The 25017-nt window shown below is 43.0% G+C and overlaps 1 protein-coding gene across 6 annotated transcripts in view; it reads left to right on the top strand.

Moving 5' to 3' along the window:
• Mrtfb (myocardin related transcription factor B) overlaps positions 1–25017 on the top strand; it is a 165245-nt gene that overhangs the window by 129425 nt on the left and 10803 nt on the right. For 5 of the 6 annotated variants that reach the window (XM_055597741.1, XM_055597742.1, XM_055597740.1 and 2 more), the window contains 7 exons: positions 388–463; positions 3457–3618; positions 5091–5269; positions 15237–15374; positions 18365–18624; positions 21940–22021; positions 22473–23507. In XM_055597741.1, the coding sequence (XP_055453716.1) occupies positions 388–463; positions 3457–3618; positions 5091–5269; positions 15237–15374; positions 18365–18624; positions 21940–22021; positions 22473–23507 (1932 nt within the window). Of the gene's footprint in view, positions 1–387; positions 464–3456; positions 3619–5090; positions 5270–5681; positions 5825–15236; positions 15375–18364; positions 18625–21939; positions 22022–22472; positions 23508–25017 lie in introns of those variants that run through there. The other variant, XM_055597746.1, reaches the window with a different exon arrangement.

Below are 25017 nucleotides of genomic sequence, written 5' to 3'. Positions count from 1 at the left end.
TGAGTATACTTCTCGAGAATGTGTCTGAGAATGTGAATGTAAATAAAATATATTATTATTTTTAAGAATTCTAATATCTAAGTAATGTCTGCTTTTCTAAAGTATTGGCTTTATGTAAAGGGGTTAAATCTTACATTATTCAAAGCTCATATAAAAATTTTGAGCTTTTCTCAGTTTAACTATAAAACTCTATAAGTCGTTAATTTATACTAATATGCTTCAAACCTCTGGATTATTTTGAAGACTACACTGTATATTGTGCTAAATGATAGTTCCCCTGAGTGCTAATTTCTAGTCATTCTCTGACACAATGAAAAGGGTATACAATTTATTTTTAAAGAAAATCTAAAACTACAATGAACCGTGAATAATACTTTTTTTTTAAAGACTGAAAACTTTCTGAAGCACAAGATCCGGAGCCGCCCGGACCGCTCCGAGCTGGTCAGGATGCACATTTTAGAAGGTAAGGGGCTTATTTCTGCTGGCTTGGCTGCATTTTCTTAAGAAGAAACTGAGATGTCTACTATTTTTATTTATTCCCCTTTCAATAATTTTTAACCCACAGGCTGACATCCTCCACATTGAAAAGCACAATGAAGACTCAAAACTAAAGCTCTGTGTTAGAAACCTGGGGAGCTTTTGACCTCTAGGCAATCACTTGTGAACTGGTGCTTCTACCACCTGGTTCCTAACTTCTGTTCGTACTGTCCTGGAGGGCGTTTTTGGTCCATAGGACTCTTCTGTCATCTATTTAGCTTGGATCTCATCGATATCTACCTGAAATGATGCCCATACATGTTGCTATTCCTCCGTGTCACTATTTACCAAAAGCAGTCTTGATATGACTGTCACTGATCACCTCTGGGTCATCTAGTCTTAGCCCTTGAAGGCAAGACAAGGTCATTCCGTTCCTGCAGAATGCATGGCTCACATGTCATTCTCTCTAAGATAGCCAGCTTCTCCATCAGAGATTTCCAGAGTTCTAGTTCTCCCATTGTTCTGCTTCTGTAACTAATTTATTGAGCAAGAACAGAAATTTGATCCTTTGACACTCTCAAGTGTATTAAGCTTTAAGAAGAACCTGGAGACATCTTAGACATTTGGAAACAGCTGTGAGGCAGAAAGTTTGTTCTATCTGGGCCTAGTGACAGAATTTAGATGATCTTCACATGCAGGATAGCATCCTGGTAGCGCAGACACAGCCAAAAGTACAGTTCTTCAAGAGGCAAGCAATAGGGAGCTGTTTGAGAGCTGTACGTCTACTGGCCAGATGGCAGACACCACTTTCCTTCCAGCATGTTATGCTTTAGGAGCAGACAGGGAACAACCAGGCACCTATGGCTGAGCAAGGACACAGGCCAGTAACTGCATTAGAATGTGCTCTAAAGAAGTGCCAAGTACCATACTGGCCTCCACAAACCTAAAGACTGTGTGTGTTTTTCTTGGTGCTAAGTGGGAAGCTGGAGATGTATGCCTTTTTCTGCTATGGGCTATGTTCTCGTAAGTCTCCTGAACTAAAAAACTTATCAGAGATGCAGTGTTAAGGTAGGGCACTGCAGCTGTCAGATATCAGTAACTTCAGCAAGCTCTCCACTAAGTAACACAGCAAAGAACGAGAATATATGAGTGTATGTGTCTGTGTACAGCACACTGTCTATACTTACCTTCTGACTCTAGAAGATGTCATTAATAGAATTAAAATGAAAAAAATACATCCACCCAAAATTTTCTTTTATGAAGAAAGAAAGAGGGAAAGAAAAGGAAAGAAAGAAGAAAGGAAAGAGAGAAAAGAGAGAAAGAAGGAAGGAAAAAAGAGAGAAAAAAGGAAGGAAGGAGGAGGAAGGAAAGGAAAAAAAGGAAGGAAGGCAGGACGGAAGGGAGAGAGAGAGAAGGAAGGAGGGAGAGAGGAAGGAAGGGAGGAAGGAAAAAAGAAAGAAAAAGAGGAAGAAGGAAGGAAGGAAAGAAAGAAAGAAAGGAAGGAGAGGGAGAAAGAAAGGAAGAGAAGGAAGGAAGGAAAGGAAGGAAGGAAGGAAGGAAGAAAGGAAGGAAGGAAGGAAGGAAGGAAGGAAGGAAGGAAGGAAGGAAGGAAGGAAGGAAAGGAAAGGAAGGAAGGAAAGGAAAGGAAGGAAGAAAAAGAAAAGCCCAAGGAGCTGAGAGATCGCTTAACAATTAAGAGCATGTTGTACTGGTCTTACAGAGGACACTGTTCAGTTGCAATACTCATGTCAAGCAGCTCACAACCTCTTGTAACTCCAGCTCCAAGGGATCTGATGCCCTCTTCTAGCCTCTCTGGACACCAATCACACACATGCAGGCAAATACTCATACACTTACTTTTTTTTTTTTAAATATGAACATCTATTGAAACACAGAACCTCAAGTTGAGAGCTGAAGAATGAAAAAGAATCTTTAATTTTTGAATTACCTTAAAACTACTCCCAGCCATATTTCGACATTTACTTAATTTGATTGAATTGGGTATTCGGCAGATTAGAGTCTAAATTCTTTTCCAAAGTTGAACAGCAGAAATTGAGCCTCAGCTTCTTGGAGTTAAGAAGGCAGTGAGACAGACGGAAGCATACCAACCTGCCATACCTGCTTACAGTTGGGGAAGACTTTCTTTGCAAATGTGTTGCTGCTATCACTACATGGTGTTAAAGGGGGAAGGAAGAGGCACAGAGGCTCTCCTACTTTGAGCTTCAAGAAACATTGAAAAACTAACTGTGGCTGGCTGCTCTGTTCTCCCTAATGTAGTGTGTCTATTCAGTTCTATGTGCTTATCTCATAAGAGCTCAAAGTCAACTCAGAATTTGAGCTGACAGTGCCCCACTTAATTTTAAACCAGCAGAAACAAAGCTCAAGACAATGGGAAAGAGATGTTAATGACTTAGCACAGCTCCAGAACTGACAGGGTGAAGCAAAGGAGTTGGGAGTGCTAAAATGGAGCAACTGTGGTTCTGTGTACTATAATCTGTGTAAAATGAGGGCTTTGTTCCAAATAAGCTCAAATTCTTAATTTTGATTACTGACCCTGAAATACACACAAATCAATCCAAGAATATGAATCATAGCTCTTCCTGCTGAAGAAAATTCATTTCTATCCTAAGACTTAGTGCCTCCTTCCTTTCCAGTGAGGTGAAATGAGAACCATATGCATTTAGAGGCCTGAGCCACATGTGTCTTCATGCTGTGTCGCCTGATAACTAGTAAATGTATCCTACACAAATCTGACTCCTACTGTAGGCAGAGGATGCAGGTCCCATTTCTGGCTTCAGTTCATGGTAGCCCAGGGGCCTCTGTGTTGTGTAGACAGGTAGCTGTCCCACTGTGAAGGCAAAGTCTACTGAGCCACTCAGCAGTCACTCCCTCCTCCCAGAGCTTAGCCCTGGGCAAGTAGTTCAGTTTAGTTACTTGGCCTGATAGACACCATGGTTAAAGCTATGCTTCCTCTTCCAGAAACGTTTGCCGAGCCGTCTCTTCAGGCCACACAGATGAAGCTGAAAAGAGCTCGGCTGGCAGATGACCTGAACGAGAAGATTGCTCAAAGGCCTGGTCCAATGGAGCTAGTAGAGAAGAACATCCTTCCTGTGGACTCAAGTGTCAAGGAAGCAATTATAGGCAAGAGTACCAGTTTTTGTCTTTCAGGAGATTCAGATAAAACAGATCTGACTAAGATGCTAGCATCAGAGTTGTGGGTGTGGTTCAGCTAACAAAGCACTCGCCTCCAGTGCAGGAAGCCTTGGGTTCTAGTCCTAGCACTGCCTAAACTGGTCATGGTGGTGCCTAACTGTTATCTCAGCACTTAGAAGGTCTAGGATACACGAGAAGTTGCCTCCAGAACAAAACAAAAATAAGATGCTAGCATCAATCAAGGATGTTGTGTTCTGAGTTAAATAGATGCTGATGGTCATTTAGTGTTCTTGTTGAGATTCTTTTGTTACAGATTAGAGAATGGCCTGTCTGGTAGCAGTTAGCATGGACTGCCATTTCATGTCAGAGTGACTTCTCATGTTATTACCATATTTCCTATAAGTTAGTGTATTGTACCATTTCATTTCTACTGTTTTATATTGTTAGACTCTTCATTATATCTATCTAGAAAAGATAATTAGCTTTACAGGCAAGAAGACTCGCCTGTGTATTTCACACCACCCTTGAAAGGAAGTGGCATCTGTCTGCTTCACGCTGCTCTTACATTTGCCTTCTGCTGCTCATTCTGTTCTTGCTACCTGATTCTAGGCCTGTACCTGCGCAGCACACTCTCTAGCACCAAGGTTTGCCCCTGTCACTGTTGTGTTGTTTGTGTCTACTATACTTAAAGCATTTCAGTTTAAATGAGTAATGAGGCTTATTCAGTGCAGTCTTTTTATAGTTTTTATACTAACTGAGAAACAAGTTAGTACAGCTCTCATACTCCTAAGAACTTCCTGTTCCAAGTCAGTGTGAGTTTAAGCCACAAAATTCTAAAACAGTCAACGCTGATCCCAAACATTTGGGAAGATAGCCCCCAAAGGTAAGGTGTGAATGCAGTTAGGTGTGTTGTTCTCTGAAATGAAAACTGACATGCAGATCCCTAGGTACATTCCCACTCTTTTTCCTCCATGCATTTAACATTTGGGTTCCACATGGAGCTGTTAAATATTACTCTGTTCAGAGGGGTTTCTTCTCTTTCCGTTTTTTTGCCCAGCTGCCTATGTTTTGAAGAGGAGGTTGTGTACCTTACGTCCTGCATTGCCCCCTTCTTGCAATATTCTCTAGTGTCATCAAGAATCCTCCCCTATGGGTGGAGCTGCAGAGCAGGGCTGGTACTCTGGCATCTTGACTAGCACATGCAGAGCCCTGAATACCATCCCCAGCACCACACAGAACAAAAGCAACAGCAAAGCACACCAGCCCTCTGTTCTTCCTGTAGCTGGGGCTGGGACCAAAGGTTTGATCTGACTGGAAGGACAACAAACCCCCAAGAGTGCATGATAAACAGCAGTGTAGCTCCCCTTGGAAGAGCCCAGCTTTAAACCAGCTCCTTAAACTCTCCTTTATTGGTCAGACTTGGGGTTCCAGAGCCAAGTTATCCATGGTTCTCTCTGCAGGCGTGGTGAAGGAAGACTATCCCCACACTCATGGTGAGTTCTCATTTGATGAAGATAGCAGTGACGCTTTGTCTCCAGACCAGCCAGCAAGCCAGGAGTCTCAGGGCTCAGTTGCATCCCCCAGTGAGCCAAAAGTCAGTGCCTCGCCACCTCCTGTAACTGCAAACACTCCGGCCCAGGTAAGACCTTCCTAACATTCTTGTAGATTGTCAAGACACTATTTTTACCAGAAGAAAAATCTTAAGGTGTTCACACTTTCTACCTGTGAGCCAAACATTGTCAAACTTCACAGCTGGTTGTCACTTAATAGTTCTGATATACAGTTCTGATACACATGCATAGACATTATTCTAGTTTTTGGTTTTTTGTGGTTTTGGTGTTTTGTTTTGTTTTTTCCTTAATTTTCTATCTCATTTTATTGCTGTGAAGAGACACCAAGACTGAAACAACTCTTATAAAGAAAAACATTTAATTAGGGCTGGTTTACAGTTTCAGTGCTTTAGTCCACTACATCATGGCAGGAAGCATGGTGACATGCAGGCAGACATTGTGCTGGAGAAGGACCTGAGAATTCTACATCTTTATTTGCAGGCAGCAGGAAAAGACTGCCATGCTAGGCATGGCTGGAGTGTCTGAGACCTCAGACCACCCCCTATTTATAGCCCTTCCAACAAAGTCACACCTGCTTCAACAAGGCCACACACCGCCCATAGTGCCGCTTCCAATGAGCCCTACTTTTCTTCAGACCACCACGTCTTCTTACAGTAATAACAAACTAAATAGATAGAAATAACCTGTTCTTCATCATTTGAACATCTTTAAGGGGTCAAATATATTCACACATTTTTGCAGCAGATCTTCAGTGATTCTGAAATACCATGCCCTTTGATACCTTCTCCATTCCTGTCTGTCCAGCTGCTATTGTCAAGAAGCCATTGTCCTACAACCTATTACTATGAATTTGACTCTTGAGGTAGCTCATTAAAAGTGGGATCAACACTGTGTGTCTTTGTGACTGGCTCATTTCACTTAGTATAAAATCCAAGGTTCAGCCATGTTGTGCCTAGGCCATGCAGAGAAACCATGTCTTGAAAACAAAAAACATATTGTAATAGAATTGAACTGATACACCACATCTCAGTTAACTGGTCCATGTCATCAGCTACTGAGGGCCAGTTCCTCATTTTCACTTTTTTATTTACACTGAGGTGCCATTGTCTTCACCATGCTTGCTGATTATATTTTTTGGCATTTAGCTTATTATTTCTTTGGCTAAATTGCCAGTTATTGAATTGGGCCTTGGTATAAGGGTAGCCTGAGTTGACAAAAATGTGAAAACATCAGAGACTGAAAATGCACCGTCTTCTGTCCTATTCTTGTGAACACATTCTTGTTAGGAATATGTCTTGAAGCATCATTTTTTTTCATTACACTCATCACTGTATTCCAATATATATATTCTGCTTGTTTGTTGTCTTCAACAAGAAAACAAGAATAAAGAACTCTGACTATCAAGGGCAGACCACATAGAGTTGGGGGCCGGCAATTTTGTACAGGTAGTAGACAGTTTAGTGTATATGTGGAGGGTAGACAACTTAAGTCTGTATGTGTAGGTATGTGCATGTATGTATGCACCCGACTCTCAAAAAGGTTCAATAAAGGCTGACTTAATTAAACTGTCTGAATGACTGACTGGAAAATATATAGATGTTGGTATTGTGTTTAAAAGTGATCCCATCAGAGATGCCATGGATGGTGACAGTCCGGATAGGCTGTCCAGGTTCATAGAACAGCAGTGTCTGTGGCCCCCAGTATTGCTGGATCAAGGACTGAGGGGAACTGAGGAGCAGCATCCTCTGAGATCTGAGCAGGTGGGAGAGAAGGGAGGCCTGCCTTTACTGTGTCCTCACATACTTACTTCACCCGTGCTTAAGCTTGAAAAATAGGCCTAAGAAGAATGTCAAGTATGTTAGTAAATAAACTTTAGAAAAAAGTTTTACTTAGCCATTTGGGTTACTGTTCTGCTTGTCTTTGTAGGTCAAGTTGTGAGGCTCACATGGCTGTAGCTTTAGGAAGAGAATTGTCACCTCAGCTGTCCCTGGATGGCTTCTTGGGGCTGTGATGGTTGGTCCTCATTATCTACTTGACTAGCTTTGGAGTCAGATAGGAGACTGAAGCAAGAATGTGTCTGCTGGGCTGTCTCCTAGACATGCTTAGGTGAGAAGAGGACACCCAGGGCAGTGCTGCCCGATGGGACAGGTCCCCAAATAAATCAAGAGGAAGGAGGAAGCCAGGCAAGTTCAGCATTTGTCTCTTCTGCTGCCAGATATGTGCAAATAGCCTCCAGCTGTCATGCTTTCCCCACGATGGCTAGTATCACAAGACTGAGCCAGAATAGCCCTTCCCCCCTCAGGCTCCTAGGTAGGTGTTTGGTCACAGTAACAAGAAAAGTCAGGGCCACAGAGGCTCTGCCTGTAGGAGAGATTGCTGTCCTCCCTGTCACTGCCAGGCTTTTATTTTGCTTGTGAAACTTGTTCCCTATCCAAGTTTATGTGAGAAACTAACCAGAGGCTGACATTGCAGCGCCGTTGAAGGAAAATGTGAATGTAATGTTTCTCAAAGAATAATTACTTATTGCAGAGTAGTGTACATTAAGCCTCAGTTTGCTCCTGACCTGAGGAACTGACCTTCAGATGTATTCAGTATGGCTGCAGCACTGTGTGTACCTACTCCACCAAGACAGTGCCTACTCCCCTGTACCCAGAAACTAGGCTAGTGGCAAAGACTTGCTTTGGGGAAGGTAAACAACCCCGTGAATAGGCAAGGATGGCTTCACTGCAGCATCACCTCTCATGTATGTACGTATGTATCTGTCACAAATTCCCTGTGTTGAATGTTGCATATTTGTGCATAAGGAATTTGATGATCCTTACACTTCTGTTCATCTATCTGCATGACTCTGACAGCTGTGCAACCTGACACCTGAAAACAGGAAATCTTGAGTAGGACTATCAGGGTTCTGTTCTGTTTTCATTTTTTTTAATTAAGCACAGAGGCAAGCCTTATGTCAGTTTAGTCTAGGATTTTTATGTCATCTAGAATTGATAGTCTTTTTTGACAGTTTTTAAACTTTACTGTATTTGTGCAGGTTTCTTAATCTCTTTTATTGGCTACCTTGCTCGTGGCTGTGATCAAATACCTGACAAGAAGCAGCTTAAGGAAAAGGGGCTTGTTTTTCCTTGTAGTTAGTGAGGATGCAGTCCATTGTGGCAGGAGAAGCATGGCAAGAGGCAAAGTGGCTCTTCACATTGCAACTGCATTATGGAAAACAGGGGCCTAGGAAGTGGGTTCCCCCTCTCCCCCAGTGACCCACTTCCTACAGTAAGTCTCTACCTCTTAAAAGTTCCATTACCTTCCAAAACACCACCCCCCGACCTTGGGACTAACCATTGGGAGCCCGCAGTGGGCATTTTACATTGATACGTACATAAAATTTATTCATGTTTACCTACCTTAATATAATTACTCTTGATTTCCCTAAAGGGAAAGGACCTTAGCATATTGCTCCTCACCAGACATCAAGTTCTGAGCCAGCAAGATAGTCACTCATTTTATCATAGAACCACAGAAAATATAAGCCAAACACACAGCACATATTCACTGTGTCCCACCAAAGAAAGGCCTGTGTATTCAAGGCTGCCATCTTGGTGTGCGTGAGAGGTAAGTAGAATCTGAGGGCACTGAGGTTGTCAGTGGGTTAACCATTCAGAAGTTCATAAGCAGACGAGCTGGTGGGAGGAGGCGGAGCACGTCTCTTCCCAGACTTTCTTCCTTTCATCACCACGCTTCTGCCTTGCCACTGGCCTAAGAGCAGTATAGTTCCTGAAACCACAAATTAACACAGATCCAGGCAAGTTTTTGGTTTTTTTTTTTTTTTTTTTCTCGGCTTTAGAGCTCATTTTTTATCCCCAAAGATCACACATTGAAAATAGACTACAACTTGTTTTATACTTAGGCAACTGATAAACAGTGGGACCCTATAGAAAAATCAGTTTCCACATGTGGATGCAAGGGGGTTACCTGGTCTGTTTCATCTACAGACACTTTTCTCAGGAATGTCTTAAGCCCTTTAACTAATCATCTCTTATTTTAAACACCATGATGTCCAACCATAAGCATGGTCTGGTAGGACTTCTGTAAATTCCCAAATAACTTCGAGACCAGCTACTCTGTTAAGCTGTTTTCCATGTCTTTTGCCCCTTCCACTCTCTACCCAAGCTACCACAAGGTAGCAAGCTGTCTCCTCCATACACTTCCATAAGGATGGACTTATGCCAGAGTAACAGGATCTATAAAACCATGAGCTAAGTAAACCTTTTCCCTTAACTAGGTTGATCATCTCTGGCAATTTGTCATAGTGATAGCCAACTAATTAATTCAATAATTATTCAGAAAGAGAAAAGGGAATCAGGTTATCACTACAAAAAAAGCATCTGCACATGAAAAGACACCTTGTATTCATAGAAGGCTTTTGTTAAGACATCAACATGGCCTAAACCAATTCACAGATCCAGCTCAAGCCCTAGAAGATCCCAACAGTGATTTCTACTAAAATAGCCTAGTAAGGGATCCTAAAAACCAAAATCATCATGAGTGTAAAAGAATACAGTATTGTCAGCCTCACCCTTTTCTGTAGTTTTAACTTGTTTTTATTAATTAAATTCTTTTTTGACAGTTTCACACATTGCATTAAGGCATTGGTTTTTTAAAACTTATGAAGCCATAGAAATCAAAATAATATGGTGCTAACTTAAAAACAAGCACACAGATGAGTGAAATCTATCAGAGCCCACTGAAAAAAGAGCCTAGAGGAAAAAAGTCATCATGTATATGATGGAAGTATTCCTTGACAAAGACCCCAAGATCACTCTGGGCAAAAAATACAGTTACAAAGGCAACCATACCCATATTTAAGAAAATAAATCTGGCTCTTTTCCAGTATCTGACACAGAATAGATGTAGGACTTAGAGTGGGAAGACCTACATGTGAACTACATAACATTAGGAAAGACTTAAGAGACAGCACAGGAAAAATTGTCTTAACCTTAAATTTGCCCTGTTTTAAAAATTTTGTAGAGAGTATCTTATTAGCAGAATAAGATACCCACTTTTTGTGGGTCAGACCACAAAAGTAAAGTAATAATAATAAAACCAATTCATAGAATAGGAGAAAGTATTTGAGAAAGGAGTATCTCTGATACACATAAAGGACACTCACAAGAGAACACTATTCAAAAATAGGTGCAAGACATGAATAAAATTTCACCAAAGAAGATATGTCAGCTTGCCACCAGCTAAAGTCAGCTGAGAGGACGGAACCTCAATTAAGAAAATGACTCCATAAGACCAAACTGTATAAGCAAACTTGTAGGGGGTTTCTTAATTAATGATTGCTATCCCTGTGTAGGTGGTTCTGGATTCTATAAGAAAGCAGGCTGAGCAGGCCAGGATGCAGCACCTCTCCATGGCTTCTGCAGCATCCAGATTGTTACCTTGCTTGAGTTCCCATCCTGACTTCTTTCAGTGATGAACAGCAATATGGAACTATAAGCCAAATAAACTGTTCCCTTCCTAAGTTGCTTTTGTTGTGGTGTTTTGTCACAGCAATAGAAACCCTAAATAAGATAGTATACAAGTTTCCAATAAGATATGATGACCTATGGTATTTCATAACTGTGTTATATAAACAATGGAAATAAAGGCCATTACAACGTATGCAGCATAATCATTAAGGAAGCATAAATCAAAACCACAGGATGCTATTACATACCCAGAAAACACTAAGTTCTGACAAGTATGTGAAAAAATTAGAGTTCCTGTGCTATAGTAACGTGTAGTTACTGTTGTAGTATATGGTGTCTTAAAAATAACAATTTTACTGGGCCAGTGAAATGGCTCAAGTGAATAAAGGCATTTGCCACCAAGTCCAATGACATAAATTTAGTCTCTGTAGAGAAACTAAGTAAATAACATTTTAGATAGATCTATCTTAACCCTTAAGATAGATCTTAATGACCCAGCAGGTCTGTTTCTGAATGAATGAGTTAAAAGCAGGAAGTTGGATGTTGTGGCACACACCTATAATCCTATAATCCAGTACTTTGCAAGCTGACACGAGGATTGCTCCAAATTCAAGGCCAGCTTGGCCATACAGTAATACCTTGTCTTAAAAACAAAAAGTTGGAACAACAAAAATAACATGTATTCTCTATAACATACATACATACCAAGCACTCACTCCTGTTCCTGAGAGCAGCATCTCATAACACACAGAAAAGCAGCCTTAGTGTGCACTGTGTCTGAATGCAGAAAGAAAAAGCTACGCTGGGAAAGAGAGAGGTCCTGCACCAACTACAGTGTGGATGAACCTGAACATTGTACTAGATGAATGAACCAGTCGCAAAGACAGACACACTATATATCAAGTCATTAAATTCATGAACAGGGAATAGAATAGTTGCTATGGAAGAGAATGGGTCTCATAGAAGGCTCCAGGAAACAAGAGTAGTTCTAAATGTGCTTAGCTCTAATGGCTTATGTGTATGTATCTTCGGGGGGTACAGGCCACTCTAGAGCTGGAGTACAGGGAACTGTAAACCACCCAGTGTGATGCTGGGAACCAAATTCAGACACTCTGCAAGAGCTGTATAGAGTCTTAACCACTGAACTATATCTCCAGCCTCACTTTTTGTATGTATCTTCCTGCCTACACACTGTGTGTAGATCCATACTCACCATGGGTACATGGATAAAAGAGGCACTGACCCAGGACCCACCAGAGCTTGTGTTGGTGTCTTTATGCACTTCTAACGTTCTGCTTCTTGTTTTAAAAGTGAAATGTGTGTTATATAAGGTTGTTGAGGATAAACAAAATAATGTAAAGATTCCTGAAACAAGACAAAAAACATTTTCTTCTTCAAAATCAAGTACTTCCGCTTATAATTATATACTATAGAAAAAAGTAGTAAATTCTCGGTGACATACTTCAGAAAATAAGAATTTTATTTGCCTGTGTTTAACATACAAAATGTGTTTGGGTTTGTTTTCAGCTCATTCATTGTTTATTTTATCTGTGTGGGAATTGAAATATATAAACAGTATTCAAAGAATAGTCACAGTTTGAATATAGTTGCTTGGTGCCATTTTCAGCAAGAACTCTTCTGCATCCTGGATGAAAAGCATGCTTATTAGAGATTGAAAAGCTATAATTTTAAAAAGTGAGAGCTTTCCAAAGAGCAACACCTGGGCCTTCATGTGCAGACAGTAGTCTCCAGGGGAGGCAGCCGGCTCTCGTCTTCTCTGTAGTGGCAGAACTTTCCTGTAGCAGTTTCTAGCAAAAGAAATGGTAGTTTTAAAGTTAAAAGTCTCTGTTTGAACTTATTTTCAAAATATCCAGTATTTAATATTTTTCTGCCATTTTCCTTTGAATTATGTGGGAGGGGTGTGTGTGTGTGTGTGTGTGTGTGTGTGTGTGTGTGTGTGTGTGTCTAGAAGTTAGAGATTAACCTTATGTGTCTTTTGTTTGTGTGTTTGTTTTTCGATACAGGGTTTCTCTATGTAGCCTTGGTTGTCCTGGAACTCATTTTGTAGCCCAGACTGGCCTTGAACTCAGAGATCTGCCTGCCTCTGCCTCCCTAAGTGCTGGAATTATAGGAATGTGCCACCCAAACCAGCTAACATTATGTGTCTTCAACTCGGTCTCATCTCACTGAACCTGCGGCTCACTTATTTGGTGAGGCTGGCTAGCCAAGAAGTCCAGGGATCCTACCTATTTCCCCAGTACTGGTATTACAGATGCGCACTGTCAGACTTTGCATTTTTTGCATGGATGCTAGGGTTCCAAATTCAGTTCTCATGCTTACATGGCAAGCATTCTACCAGCTGAACTAGTCCCAGCCCCCTGATATGTTTTTTGATGGTGTTAGGATGAAAATGAAGCTGTTAGTGATAATGAGCCTGTATTTTGTGGTATGAAGTCACACTATGGGAAGTCAAGTCTGCAGCTTCGATTCTTTAGGAAGAGAATTCTGAATCATTGAAGTTAGATATCACAGAGTGAGTGCAGGTTTTGGTGCTGGTTTAGACAGTCATTTAGTATTCTTTCTAAGGTGATGACATATTGCTTAATTCACTGTAGAACACAGGAAGTGTCCTCTATGGTCTGGATATTTTCAACCCTTTTAGAAACTAAAACACAGTCATTTCAAAACCCTGACACCTGGGTTCTTTTGGAGATTTTATCCAATAGGAGCCTAACACCTTGACATGATCTAGGTGCCATTTGGGGAGGATATTTTGGTATGGGTCCTTCTGAAGACATGCTAAGCCTGACAGAATGCCTGGAGGACTCTAGTTATCTCTCAGCTTGTTTATCTTCTCATCAGGTGCAGTGAGTAACCACTGTATTTCAGTGGAGTTAGTCTTTGGGTTTTCTGGGTAGCAGTTACACTGCAGTAGAGGTAGTGAGAAGACAGTGTCTGCATCAGGCTAAAGGAGGCACAGCCTAGGATTGCAGGCAAGAAGACATCTTCACAAGCATCCCATGCTTCTGATGACCCTTCAAGTTGTTAATGCTTGACTCACTCTCAGACAGATGATGACTGCCTGTGCCAGTCAGACAGCTCACCAGGTAGAATGCTTTTGTAAGGAGGTAAATGTATAGTTCAGATTGTAAGCATTTGATTCTACTTCATATGCCAGATACAAGAGCCAAAGATTGTGCTTCCTGTGAGACCACCCAGAAATCAGTGTCTCTTTCCTCAAAGTATGCCAGGTAAAAGGTGCAAATAATGTAAGACGTGTCCCCTAAGGAAGTACCATCTTTTACTTGATCCAGGAAACTTAGCTAGCCACAGGTTTGTCAGGGATCCAGATATCTCCATGCTGTTGGAGAGCAGAAGTCCATAGCCTTCATTTCTGGATAAAGTGACACTGATCACAGCTCTCTTTACAAAGACTGTTTAATGTTAACAATCACAAGCTGAAACAAACAGCAGGAGCTTACGGAGAGAGTCCTGGACTTGTACAGCCTCACATTCCCTCACACAAGCACAGCCAAGCATGAGGAAAGCTATGAGGACGCCATTCTGCAGTTACACAACTGTTCATTGATTATACAAGCCAGGCTTCATACTTCTTGTTGCTAATAGCACTCCAGGTTTTCCGGTTGTTTATCTTAAGGAAGGGAAATACAGTTTGTTATTTAAAATACTTCCACAAGAGAACTGATTTTGATTATTGCTATGCTGCATTTGAGAGTTGTTCAAGGAACAGCTTCTCTTAAAAGACACAAGGATGTGGTCAGTTAGCATCAATTCTAAGACAGAAGTGTGAGGTGTGCAACACATTGAAGGCCCCCAGGGATAACATGAGCCCCCACTGAGATGCTGCCAACAGCAGAAGGGAGGCATGGTCCAGGTCCATAAGACCCAACCATGCACGTGAATGAGCCAGGGTTAGCATGACCTACCTATCAAGGAAGCTTTAGGAATGTCATGTGTTATTTAAAGTGTTTTTATGGGTCTTGATTTTTTTTTCCAAAAATAAGTATGGTTCTGACCATATTTCTGACAGGAAAAAAAAAATTTAAAAACACTACCATGCATCAGTCCAGCCTTACTTAGTTTCAGATGCCTGTTTCGACAGAGGTAAAGGGTAAATAATTTTCTTCTTCAAGGTTAAGTCTATAATTCTATCTGGATCGTAGGCACAATAGTGTATTTTTCTTTCTTTCTTTTTTTTTTTTTAGACTTATTTTCATTTTTATATTTGCAAGTTTTTTATACATTTTTATTTAAAATAGAATTGCATCATTAACCCTTTCCTCCCTTAAGCCCCTTCCATGCATCCCCACCCTTAAATTCATAGCCTCTTTCTTTAGCATATGAGTATGTATGTGTGACAAATATGTAAATACAACCTGCTGAGTCCATTCCTGTTGCTTATATGAGTAAGTTTGGGGCTGGCCACTTTGTACTAGATAGTCAGTAAGGGGCCGTTTTGTAAAATGAGGTCATTTCCTTGCAGTTCCAGTCCTCTTACAGTAACTGATCTCATGGCCTTGTCTTTTTCTGCCTTTACCACCAGTTTACCTCAGTGTCCCCAGCAGTTCCTGAATTCTTGAAAACCCCTCTGACTGCGGACCAGCCTCCCATGAGGTCTACAGCTCCTGTCCTCCCCGCAGACACTGTGTCCTCAGTGAAGCCTGGCCCAACACTGGTGAAGGTGGGTACCCAGGGCACAGCTCTGCAGGTCCTCACCCCATGGTTTGCCTCAAGCTTGTGGACATGAAAGAGAAGCCCCGCCTCTTAGCCCAAACCTTGAAAACTAAACTGCAGTGCTTGCTGGGCCGGGTCCACACGTGTCATGTCTTCACAGTAACAGAAAAGCGACACAGAGCTTGACTTGTAGGAAGTGCTGTGCTGTATGGCATGCTTCAGGAGTTCTGCCATCAGCAGTCGCTGTTCATCTGAGCACATTCAGATGGACTTGCTTCAGCATAGCACTGGAGCTGGGGCCTCAGATAGGTGTCTTTGGGACAGCCAACTTTGTACATGCTTCATGCACAAGGTGATGAAGCTCTGGGTGTCCAGATGAGAGTGTGTGTGCTCTGCAGGGCCTTTTGGTTCAGCTGTTCTGGCCAGAAGCAGCTTGCTGTGATCTCAGATAAGCCCAGTTTGTGACTTATCTGTTCCCCAAAGTGCTTATGGTTGAAATAATTCAATTAGAATAAATTCCAGGGAAAGAGGAAAACCTTAAATATGCAGTACATTTTTAAACTTCTTAAAATCCTGTTTACAATTTCTAAATAAAATGGGAGAATAACAAGGAATAGTCTAATTGTTTCTTGGGTGGCTCTTCCTAAAAGTGTCAAAGTACAGGTCTCAAAACTCTTAAAACTAAATAGAACATTAGTGTTGGCTGACCTCTTGCTATCATGCAGAGGACTCTAACCCTCAAATAAGTTAAGAAGTGGCCTGGCCAGAAAGATCCAACGTCCCAGGTTCTACTCCAGCCTTTTCTACCCTGATGGTCACAGCAGCACTCAGTTATGAGCCAAAGGTGTGCCTTTCAGATGAACATAGTCTTGTTGCCGTCTTCCCACCAAGGCTGTCTGAGGCAGGGGGACGCTAGCTCCAGGACACCTTTCCCCAGATTAACACTAGAACCAGGAATATCAACAGTCACTCTTAATGCATCCATCGCCTATTATATCCTTCAATGGCACAAAAGGCCCAGGATGCTAGCCTGTCCTTGTTGCTTCTTTCCTCTGCTTTCTTCTTTTACAATAGGCTTTGACTCCAGGGGAGGCAGGCAGAGAGTTACATTAAGGGCTTCTATAGGTACAAGGCTCCAGCAACATTCACATTTGGCAGATTCTTTTGGGTATATGCTGAAACTGACTAGCCAATTGAATGTCATTTGAGTGGTGTGCTGGAGGACATGTAATAATTCAGCAGTCTGAAACTGGCAAGTTACAGCCTTGCCATTTTCCAAGGGATACCTGCTCCCACCAGAGCAATCAGCTTCAAGTATGCTGTGTGACATCACAAGCACAGAGTTGGGAAAAGATGCACATTGAGCTCTTATGAGTCAGCAGCCTGTTTCCATTAGCTGCAACACTGCTATAAAAGTCATGCTGCAGAACCATTCTTTTATGACAAGAAGAGTCTTTGCAGCCTGTAGAGCATGGAGAGGAGGGCACATTCCCAGTGAGCAGACATGGGGTATCCCTGTTCCCACTAGCATTCACATAGGAAGGAAGTGCATGACAGCCAACAGCCTGAGCATCTGCTCTAGGTTCTTTGCAGCATGGAAGGACTTGTAAAGTTCCCGTTCTTTGGTTATGAGCAAAAGATCTAGTCAGTTGTCTGTCTATCACTAAATCAGCTTAGGAATGACACTTTGTTTTGTCTGGATTTTTTTAATTTTTAAATGTATTTTTTATTTGTATGAGTATTCATCTGCATGTGTATATGTGAATGGTCCAAACCCAGGTCTTCTGCAGCCAATGCTCTAAACAACTAAGCCATCTCTCCAGCCCACTGTTTTGTTTCATTTTGCTTTTTTGTTTTGTTACATCTTTTTCTTTTATTGAAAACAGATGTTTTTCATACAGTATATTCTGTCACTGTCTCTCAGCTCCACCAAGATTCCCCCCACCTTCCCTCCCTACACTGTTTCTTTTTAGAAAGCAAACATTCGTCTAAAGGATAAGATAAAACAAAAACAAACAAGCCAGAGTAGGACAAAACAAACTTGCTTTGTTTTTTGTTGTTTTTCTTTTCAGATAAAGTTGTAGTATAAATAACCAAAAAGCAGAAAATTGTCTGATGATTTTGAAACTGAAAAGAACAACTCAGGAAAAAGCTGCCTGTCGGTCATTAAGATAGGACAGATGTATGGCCTCACCACATTTAAAAAATAAAAATTAAATATTTTCAGTTTTTTGAAATATATATTACTTAGTATTTTGCATTCTTTATTTCCTTAAAGCTACTTATCTTATTCTCATTAGACGGAAACATTTATTTATTTTTACATAGCTGTATCTCCTTTGTTTTTTTGTTTTGTTTTTCAAGACAGGGTTTCTCTGTATAGCCCTGGTTGTCCTGGAACTTACTCTGTAGATGAGGTTGGCCTCAAACCCACAGAGATCTGACTGCCTCTGCCTCCTGAGTGCTGGGATTAAAGGTGTGTGCCGCCGCCGCCACCATCACCCGACTCATAGCTATATTTTTAGTGCCACATTGTAATGCTGACGTGATCATGCCCGTATTATACACGTCGTGCACAGCTTGCTTATCACTAGGCGATACTGTGTAAATACTTCGCATCTCTATACAGGAGGCCAGAGTAAATGTCTATTATGCTTACACAGGCAGTGCCAGACCAAGTACTTTGGCTGTGCCAAGGGAGCACTGTAGAATGACAATTGTTAAGTCAAACTAACTCTGCAAGTGTCTTTGTGGTTCTGTGATTTGAGACAGGGTCTTATATAGCCACGGCTGACCTTGAACCTCGTGTTCTACCTCTTGAATGCTGGGATTACAGGCCCAGGTCAATGATTCTTGAAATGTATTTTATGTGTTCCCCCTCACCTCCAATACCGCTTAAGACTGTCTAAGGTGCACTGCTTTTTTTAATTCTGAATAGCTAAGGCATATGATAGAATCACTTTCATGGGTGGACATCTCTTAAAATGTTCTCCATAGCAAAGCCATCCCAAGAATCCAAACGACAAACACCGCAGCAAAAAATGCAAAGATCCGAAACCCCGAGTGAAGAAGCTGAAGTACCACCAGTACATTCCACCCAACCAGAAAGGGGAGAAGAATGAGCCACAGATGGACTCCAACTATGCCCGCCTGCTCCAGCAGCAGCAGCTCTTCCTGCAGCTGCAAATCCTGAGCCAGCAGCAGCAGCAGCAGCAGCAGCACTACAACTACCAGACCATCCTGCCGGCACCCATCAAGTAAGCCTGAGTTCTGAGGTTTGCCCTGGTATGGCTTTATGCCCTGGCTTTGGGAGGGTCCCAAGTTACAGAGGGTTGGGTATGGCCAAGCACTCTGTTCAAGGACCACCCTCCCTTGGCTGTGGTCCAAGTGCCTACAAATGTGACATGCCGTCCAGCATTTGTCCTCCAGTAGGCTCTGAGCTCTTTACAACTATTCAGGAAAGGTGTGCCCATTGGACCTGTCAGTATCAAGTGATACGAGAGAAAACACAGGACGCACACCCACCTACAGTGAAGAAGCATGGGCAGGAGTAGTCAGGAAAGGTTTGTGGACAGTTCCACATGAAAGGCTCTTCCAAACAGATGGAAAGACAAGGGGCATGCAGTGGTGATGAGCAAAGCTGCCTGATGGGGACCTTCATCAGTTCCTAAAACAGGTGAAAGAAAGTAAGTAAAGTTCATGTCTGCAGAAGACTCTGCTCCACCTGGAGATAGTGCAGTGTCTCAGACAGTGGGAACTGGTGAGACTGAGCCCTGAGTCACTAAAACAGCAGTTGGATGCTGATGGTGAAGAAGACTCTGAACATGTTCAGGGGCAAAGGGCACTGAGTTGTTGATGAAAGGAAGAGGCAGCAGGTGACTCACAGGGCAAGGTCTGCATGCCCAGGATAGAGAGGAATGCCATTTTCACACCTCAACACCTATCACCGGGCCCAGCAGAGGCAAGTTTGTACCCTCAACTCGTTGATTAGACAGTGTTTTCAATATTCATCCCAATATGCTTTTCCTAAAACTGTAAGGTACAAAATTCTTATCTTTCACTTCCCACTTACCTGTCTCTGGAGAATAGACTAGTAAAAGTTAGAAAAGCTTATCATTAGGACAGTACTGTGAGAGAGCTGTTCAGTACAACTGTACACACTCCAACGCTGCAGGCCAAGGCCACTTTCCTAAAAGCTGTTGTTACAAAATAATCGCTCCCCATTGGGGAGTGATTGTAAATATCATGATGAGGGTTAAATCCTTTGGTAATTTAGACTATCTTATGAAGCATGTGCCTAAAACATCAGAGCATGGAGATGGAGAAGTAATTTTGTAACATGTTATTATTTAAGAGCAAGTAAGTCCAAGCAAACTGTCTTGTTGGAAGGGATCCAGGGAAGGCCACAGAGAGTTGGGACAGAACCAAGCAACTGTCATTCCTTTTATCTTTGTCTAAGACCTGGGCAGGCATTTTGTGTCCACCACCTCCTCAGACACTAGTAATAAACCACTGTGGTGGTGACTGTTCACCTAGCTGTTCACAGTTCACGTCACTGTCAGCCCTCCTGAAGTGTCACTCCATTCCCAGTGAGGAAAATTGAAAATTCCATAGAAAGATTTTGCCTGTGATATCTGCCTGTGAATTATCCTTTTAAAAATGAAACTGGCATACATGCAGGCAAAACATCCATGCACATAAAACAATATTTAACAATATTTTACCTTAAACAATATTTAATGTTTATTGTTTTATGTGTCTGAGTGTTTTGCCCGCATGTATCTGTGTGAACCTTGGTCATGCCTAGTGCCCAAGATGATCACAGAAGGCATCAGATCCCCTGGGACTGGAGTGACACACAGTTGAAAACTGACATGTAATGATGGCAATGGAACCCAGGTCCTCTACAAGAACAACAAGGCTCTTAACTGTGAGTCTACTCCTTAGCCCCAAAATAAAAATTGAAATAGCTTACCTCTTTACCTGGGAAGAGGACACCCATGGCATAGGACTCCAGACTCCACAAGGCCTACAGTTCCTTGAGGCTTCAGTTTCCCTCTCCTCCACAAGCATCTTCCACTGCCAGACCAAACCCCCTGCCCCAGGAAGAGGATAGAGCCATCTAGTATTATGTGTCATTTAACTACAGAAAGACAGAAGTCAAGTTCTGGCCAGTTCCCAGATCTAAAAAGTGAGGATTTTGTTTTCCAATATATGGTTAATCTTTACCAAAGAGCCCTCACAAAACAAAACAGACTAGTCAGGCATTGCCACAGTCCCAGCATGAAGGAGGTAAGGATGGAGGTTGCAAGTTCAAGTCTAGCCTAGGCCACATCAGAAGACCCTATCTCAAAAAGAAGACAAAGTCCTGAAGCTCTGGTGAGGGCAGGGCAATGTCCTACCCATACTAGTGCCTCCTTGTTATCATAGGAACAAGCTTGTCTTCAGATTAGCGCAGTGTGGCCACACACAAGCAGGAGTTATAGAAGCAGCCGAAGCCCACCTCAGAGCCTCAGCTCTCTCATCTATGACTTAGGTGAAAAGAAAATTCAGCTTTCAAAATAACAGAAATAAGTTAAGCAGTGAGTCATAGGCCCAAGCATAGAGTCTCAGCCAAAAGGTAGCTAAGGATTACATTTGTGCAAATGTGTGGGTGTCAGAGGTCAATACCAGGTGGATCCTTGGTCACAGTCCACCTTATTTTCTGCGATAGTTTCTTTCATCAAACCTAGAGCTCAGTTATTTGGCCTATTCGCTTGGCCAACAAACCCTGGGACCCTTCCATAACCACCTCCACCAAGCTGAGATTACAGACAAATAGCTCTGTGCTTTTTTATGTTTTATGTAGATCTGGGGATCTGAACGCAGGTCCTCAAGTGTGCATGGCACTTTACCAACTGCGCCATCTACCTAGCCCTAGTAAGCTGCCTAGAAATGTTTGGCTATATTCTCCAAAGGACAGTATCACTAAATAGGAAATGGAAGTTGGCAAGGGGTTGGGGACCTCAGGTAATAAAGTACAATATAGCTGTTACACAAACTTTGTAGTGAGGTTGATTCCAAAAATATCCAAGAATGCTCCTTGTGGGGACAGTATTGAATGACGGTAAAGACAAAAGCTTTACAAGATGAGTGTTCTATTTGAGAGGAGACTATTTATACATAAAACATCACTTCACCTAAACCTCAAAGAGCTTCATTTTCAAGACAAGGTTTTGCACTGCATCACATCAGGCAAGCACTGAAAGGACCAACGAATGCAGTAGCTGCTAACATGCCGCACGTGCCACAGCTAGTGAGTGGCCCTTCCAGCTTTCCTTTCAGGGGCATCTTAGCCAATCCCAGTCCTTTGCCTTTTCTGCATCAGCATAGAGTGGCCTTCTAAGTTTCCTCCACACGAACAGGTAGAGCCTCTAGGGATCTGACTGGGATAGAATGCATTTGGCATTTCCACAATACTGAATCTTGCCGTGTGTATCCACAACTGATTCTCCCTGTAAGCTGATAGATTGTTAATCGAGCCAAACCTAGAACCAGCTTGCAGTAAATTCTGATTTCTTTTCCTCTTGAAGAAATGACAAGAACAACAGTAGTAGCACGAGTGCAGCTGCGAGGAAGCCAGGACCTCTGCCTTCTAGTTTGGATGACTTAAAGGTGATGATTCCCTCAAACTGTTGACATCTAAGTACTGTGCTTGCATGAGAGTGAATGCTCAGGTTTGCCTGTCATGTGCATCGCTTTCCATAGGTGGTCAACGCTAGCAACACAGTAGTACCCTTTGTTCCCTTTTTGCTTCCATTAAGTTTTGTCTTTTAAAGAGCTGATAATAATTCTCATTTGCTGACCATATACCTTACTTGAGCACCATCAGAAGAGAACACGTCTGTGTAGCAGTTACTGCAATGTCAGCTATTTTCTAGTTACTGCTCACAGGCTTCTGTGCCTCCTCTGTAGACTTCACATTGTCTAGTGTGTACTTGTGGAGAAAGTCTGTTTATATGTCAGGTTCAGACATCTCTTGGGAGTATCAGCCCATCTCTCTCTGGGAGTTCGAGGGGGAGCGGGGACTCCTAAAACCAAGCACCTGATCTGCTTTTACTTCCAGGTGTCAGAACTGAAGACAGAACTCAAACTGAGGGGTCTGCCAGTGTCAGGCACTAAGCCAGACCTCATCGAACGCCTGAAACCCTACCAGGAAGTAACCAGTAGTGGCCTTGCCACTGGCAGTATTGTGGCAGTGTCGTCAGCACCTATTATCAGCAGTAACCCAGAGGTCACAGTAGCATTGCCGGTCACAACACTACATAATGCCGTGACTAGCTCGGTGTCTACTTTCAAGGCAGATTTGCCGCCTTCTGGACCCAGCAGTGTGCCCCATGTTGTTGAAAATGCACAGTCCCCTCTGCCCATCTCGCCCTCACCCTCCGAGCAGTCCAATCTCAGTACTGATGACACAAACATGGCAGACACCTTCACAGAGATCATGACCATGATGTCCCCTTCCCAGTTCCTGTGCTCATCTCCCTTAAGGGCGGCAAGCCATGAGGACAGCCTGAGTCCCACCAGTAGCACCCTATCGACCCTAGAACTGGATGCTGCCGAGAAGGACCGCAAGCTTCAGGAGAAGGAAAAGCAGATTGAAGAGCTGAAGAAGAAACTGGAACAAGAACAGAAGCTTGTGGAGGTCCTCAAGATGCAGCTTGAGGTGGAAAAGCGTGGGCAGCAGCGGCCACCAGACCCCCAGCCCAGTGGCCCCCTACATCCCTTCAGTACATCAGAGCAGAAACATGGCAGTGCTGCATCCTCCGTCAAGGATGAAGCCTCACTCCCTGACTGCTCCAGCCCCCAGCAGCCCATCCCAGTACCTGGCCACTCTGTAGGCCAGCCCATCTGCACAGGTAGCCAGACCCTTGTTGCCAAAAAGGCTGTGGTCATCAAGCAGGAGGTCCCCGTGGCCCAAGCAGAGCAGCAGAATGTCGTCTCACAGTTTTACTTGAGTTCCCAGGGACAGCCACCTGCCCTTGTTGCTCAGCCTCAGGCCTTACTGACCACACAGACCACTCAGCTGCTGCTGCCACTGTCCATCCAGGGCTCGAATGTTACTTCAGTGCAACTCCCAGTGGGCAACCTCCAACTCCAGGTACAGTGTTGTCTTACGGCAAGTACTGCGCAGCCAGCCCTGAGCTGTTGCACAGCTACTGTGGGCTACGGTTGTGTTGTAGGTGTGCTGAAGGTGTGATGCTTCCACTGTGTTTACATAATAAAAACAGGGAAGGTGGCCTCCTGTTCTCTTGGATGCTGAGCTAAAGAGATGCTCAGCAGTTCAGCGCACATGCTGCTCTCAAAGAGGACCCAGGTTCAGTTCCTAGCACCAGCATCAGGCGGCATCAGGCAGGTCACAACTGTCTGTAACTTCAGTTCCAGGTGTTCTTATACTCTCTGGTGGTTTCTTGGGGACCTGCGTATTAAACTCACAAAGGCACACAAACATATACCTAGAAAAGTACATCTTTTAAAAAAGATTAATGATATTAACATAGGCTCTGTGTGCCTTGAGTCCATCAATTCCTGCCCTGCTTCTAAGTGACAGGCCATTTCTAGGAGTCTGAGGACAGATCTGACATGTAAGCCCATGTCTTGTCTGGGCTTGGTGGGGGCTGTCATTAGCCTATTCTTAGGAGGCTCCATTTACATAGGAATGCTTCAGCTGAGGAAGTCAGCGAGTGTCTGTTCTGGCTTTGGGGACCTGCAAGTGCACTGCACTCCTGCACTGCACTTCCGGTGGACCTTCCCCAGGTGAAGCCTTAAGGGAAGCACGAGGTCAGTGCTTCAGCTGTAATGTACACAGTACCTTTGGCATTGGGCAAAAATAAGCTCACACCTGGGTTCAGGAGGCAGCACCTGAATAACCTCAGCAAGTGAAAACAACCAAACTCCCCTGCTTAGTTTGTAGAGTCCCCATGAGTTGGAAGTCTATTCTGTAACGTATCTTAGGGGGAAAATGGATCCAGATCTTTCGTTGAAGTTGATACAAGAACAGAACTTGTTTTCTGCTGGGCCCATGGATAGCTGTGTCCCCAGCATCTCTGGCTGCTCCCAAAATGTGTACGCTGCAAGCTTAAAAGCAGGATTGTGGACAGTTGGGGATCACAGCTTTCCGTGGTACTCCTGCAAGCGCAGCAGACCTAACTGTGTGTATAGAGCTGTCTTGTTTATATTTTCTGCCTTCAGAACTTGTCAGGTGAGATCTTAGCCACATTCAGGAACAGTGAGGCTGCATAGACAGCTGTCTGGACTTATCAAGCTCACTCAGGGAAGGCTGATAGAATTCCCAGTGTGTTGTGCAGGCGGGTGACCGCAGGTAATGAAGTACTGTGTTCTTCCGGAAGCAAGACAGTCTTGAACCCTTAGTCCCCATTTCCAGAGAAGGGGGTGACCAGAGGAAGGAGAAAATGTTTCAGGACACGACATGTGGGTACAGCACAGTGTCATGTGGCACCCAATTAGTGATAGTTTTTCTTATATTTCTAGCAGTAAAAAAACAAATTTGAAAATAATTGCTGAGGATCAGATGTATAAGGTAACTACGATCCCCAAGCAAACAGTTGTGCTGCATGAAAAACTCAATTCCAGATGTGCTTCTTCACACT

This window comes from Psammomys obesus, unplaced genomic scaffold, assembly GCF_907164565.1.
Source record: "Psammomys obesus unplaced genomic scaffold, mPsaObe1.curated_primary_1811, whole genome shotgun sequence".
In the NCBI taxonomy this organism is placed as follows: Eukaryota; Metazoa; Chordata; class Mammalia; order Rodentia; family Muridae; genus Psammomys; species Psammomys obesus.
This window is presented reverse-complemented; position numbering and strand designations above follow the sequence as displayed.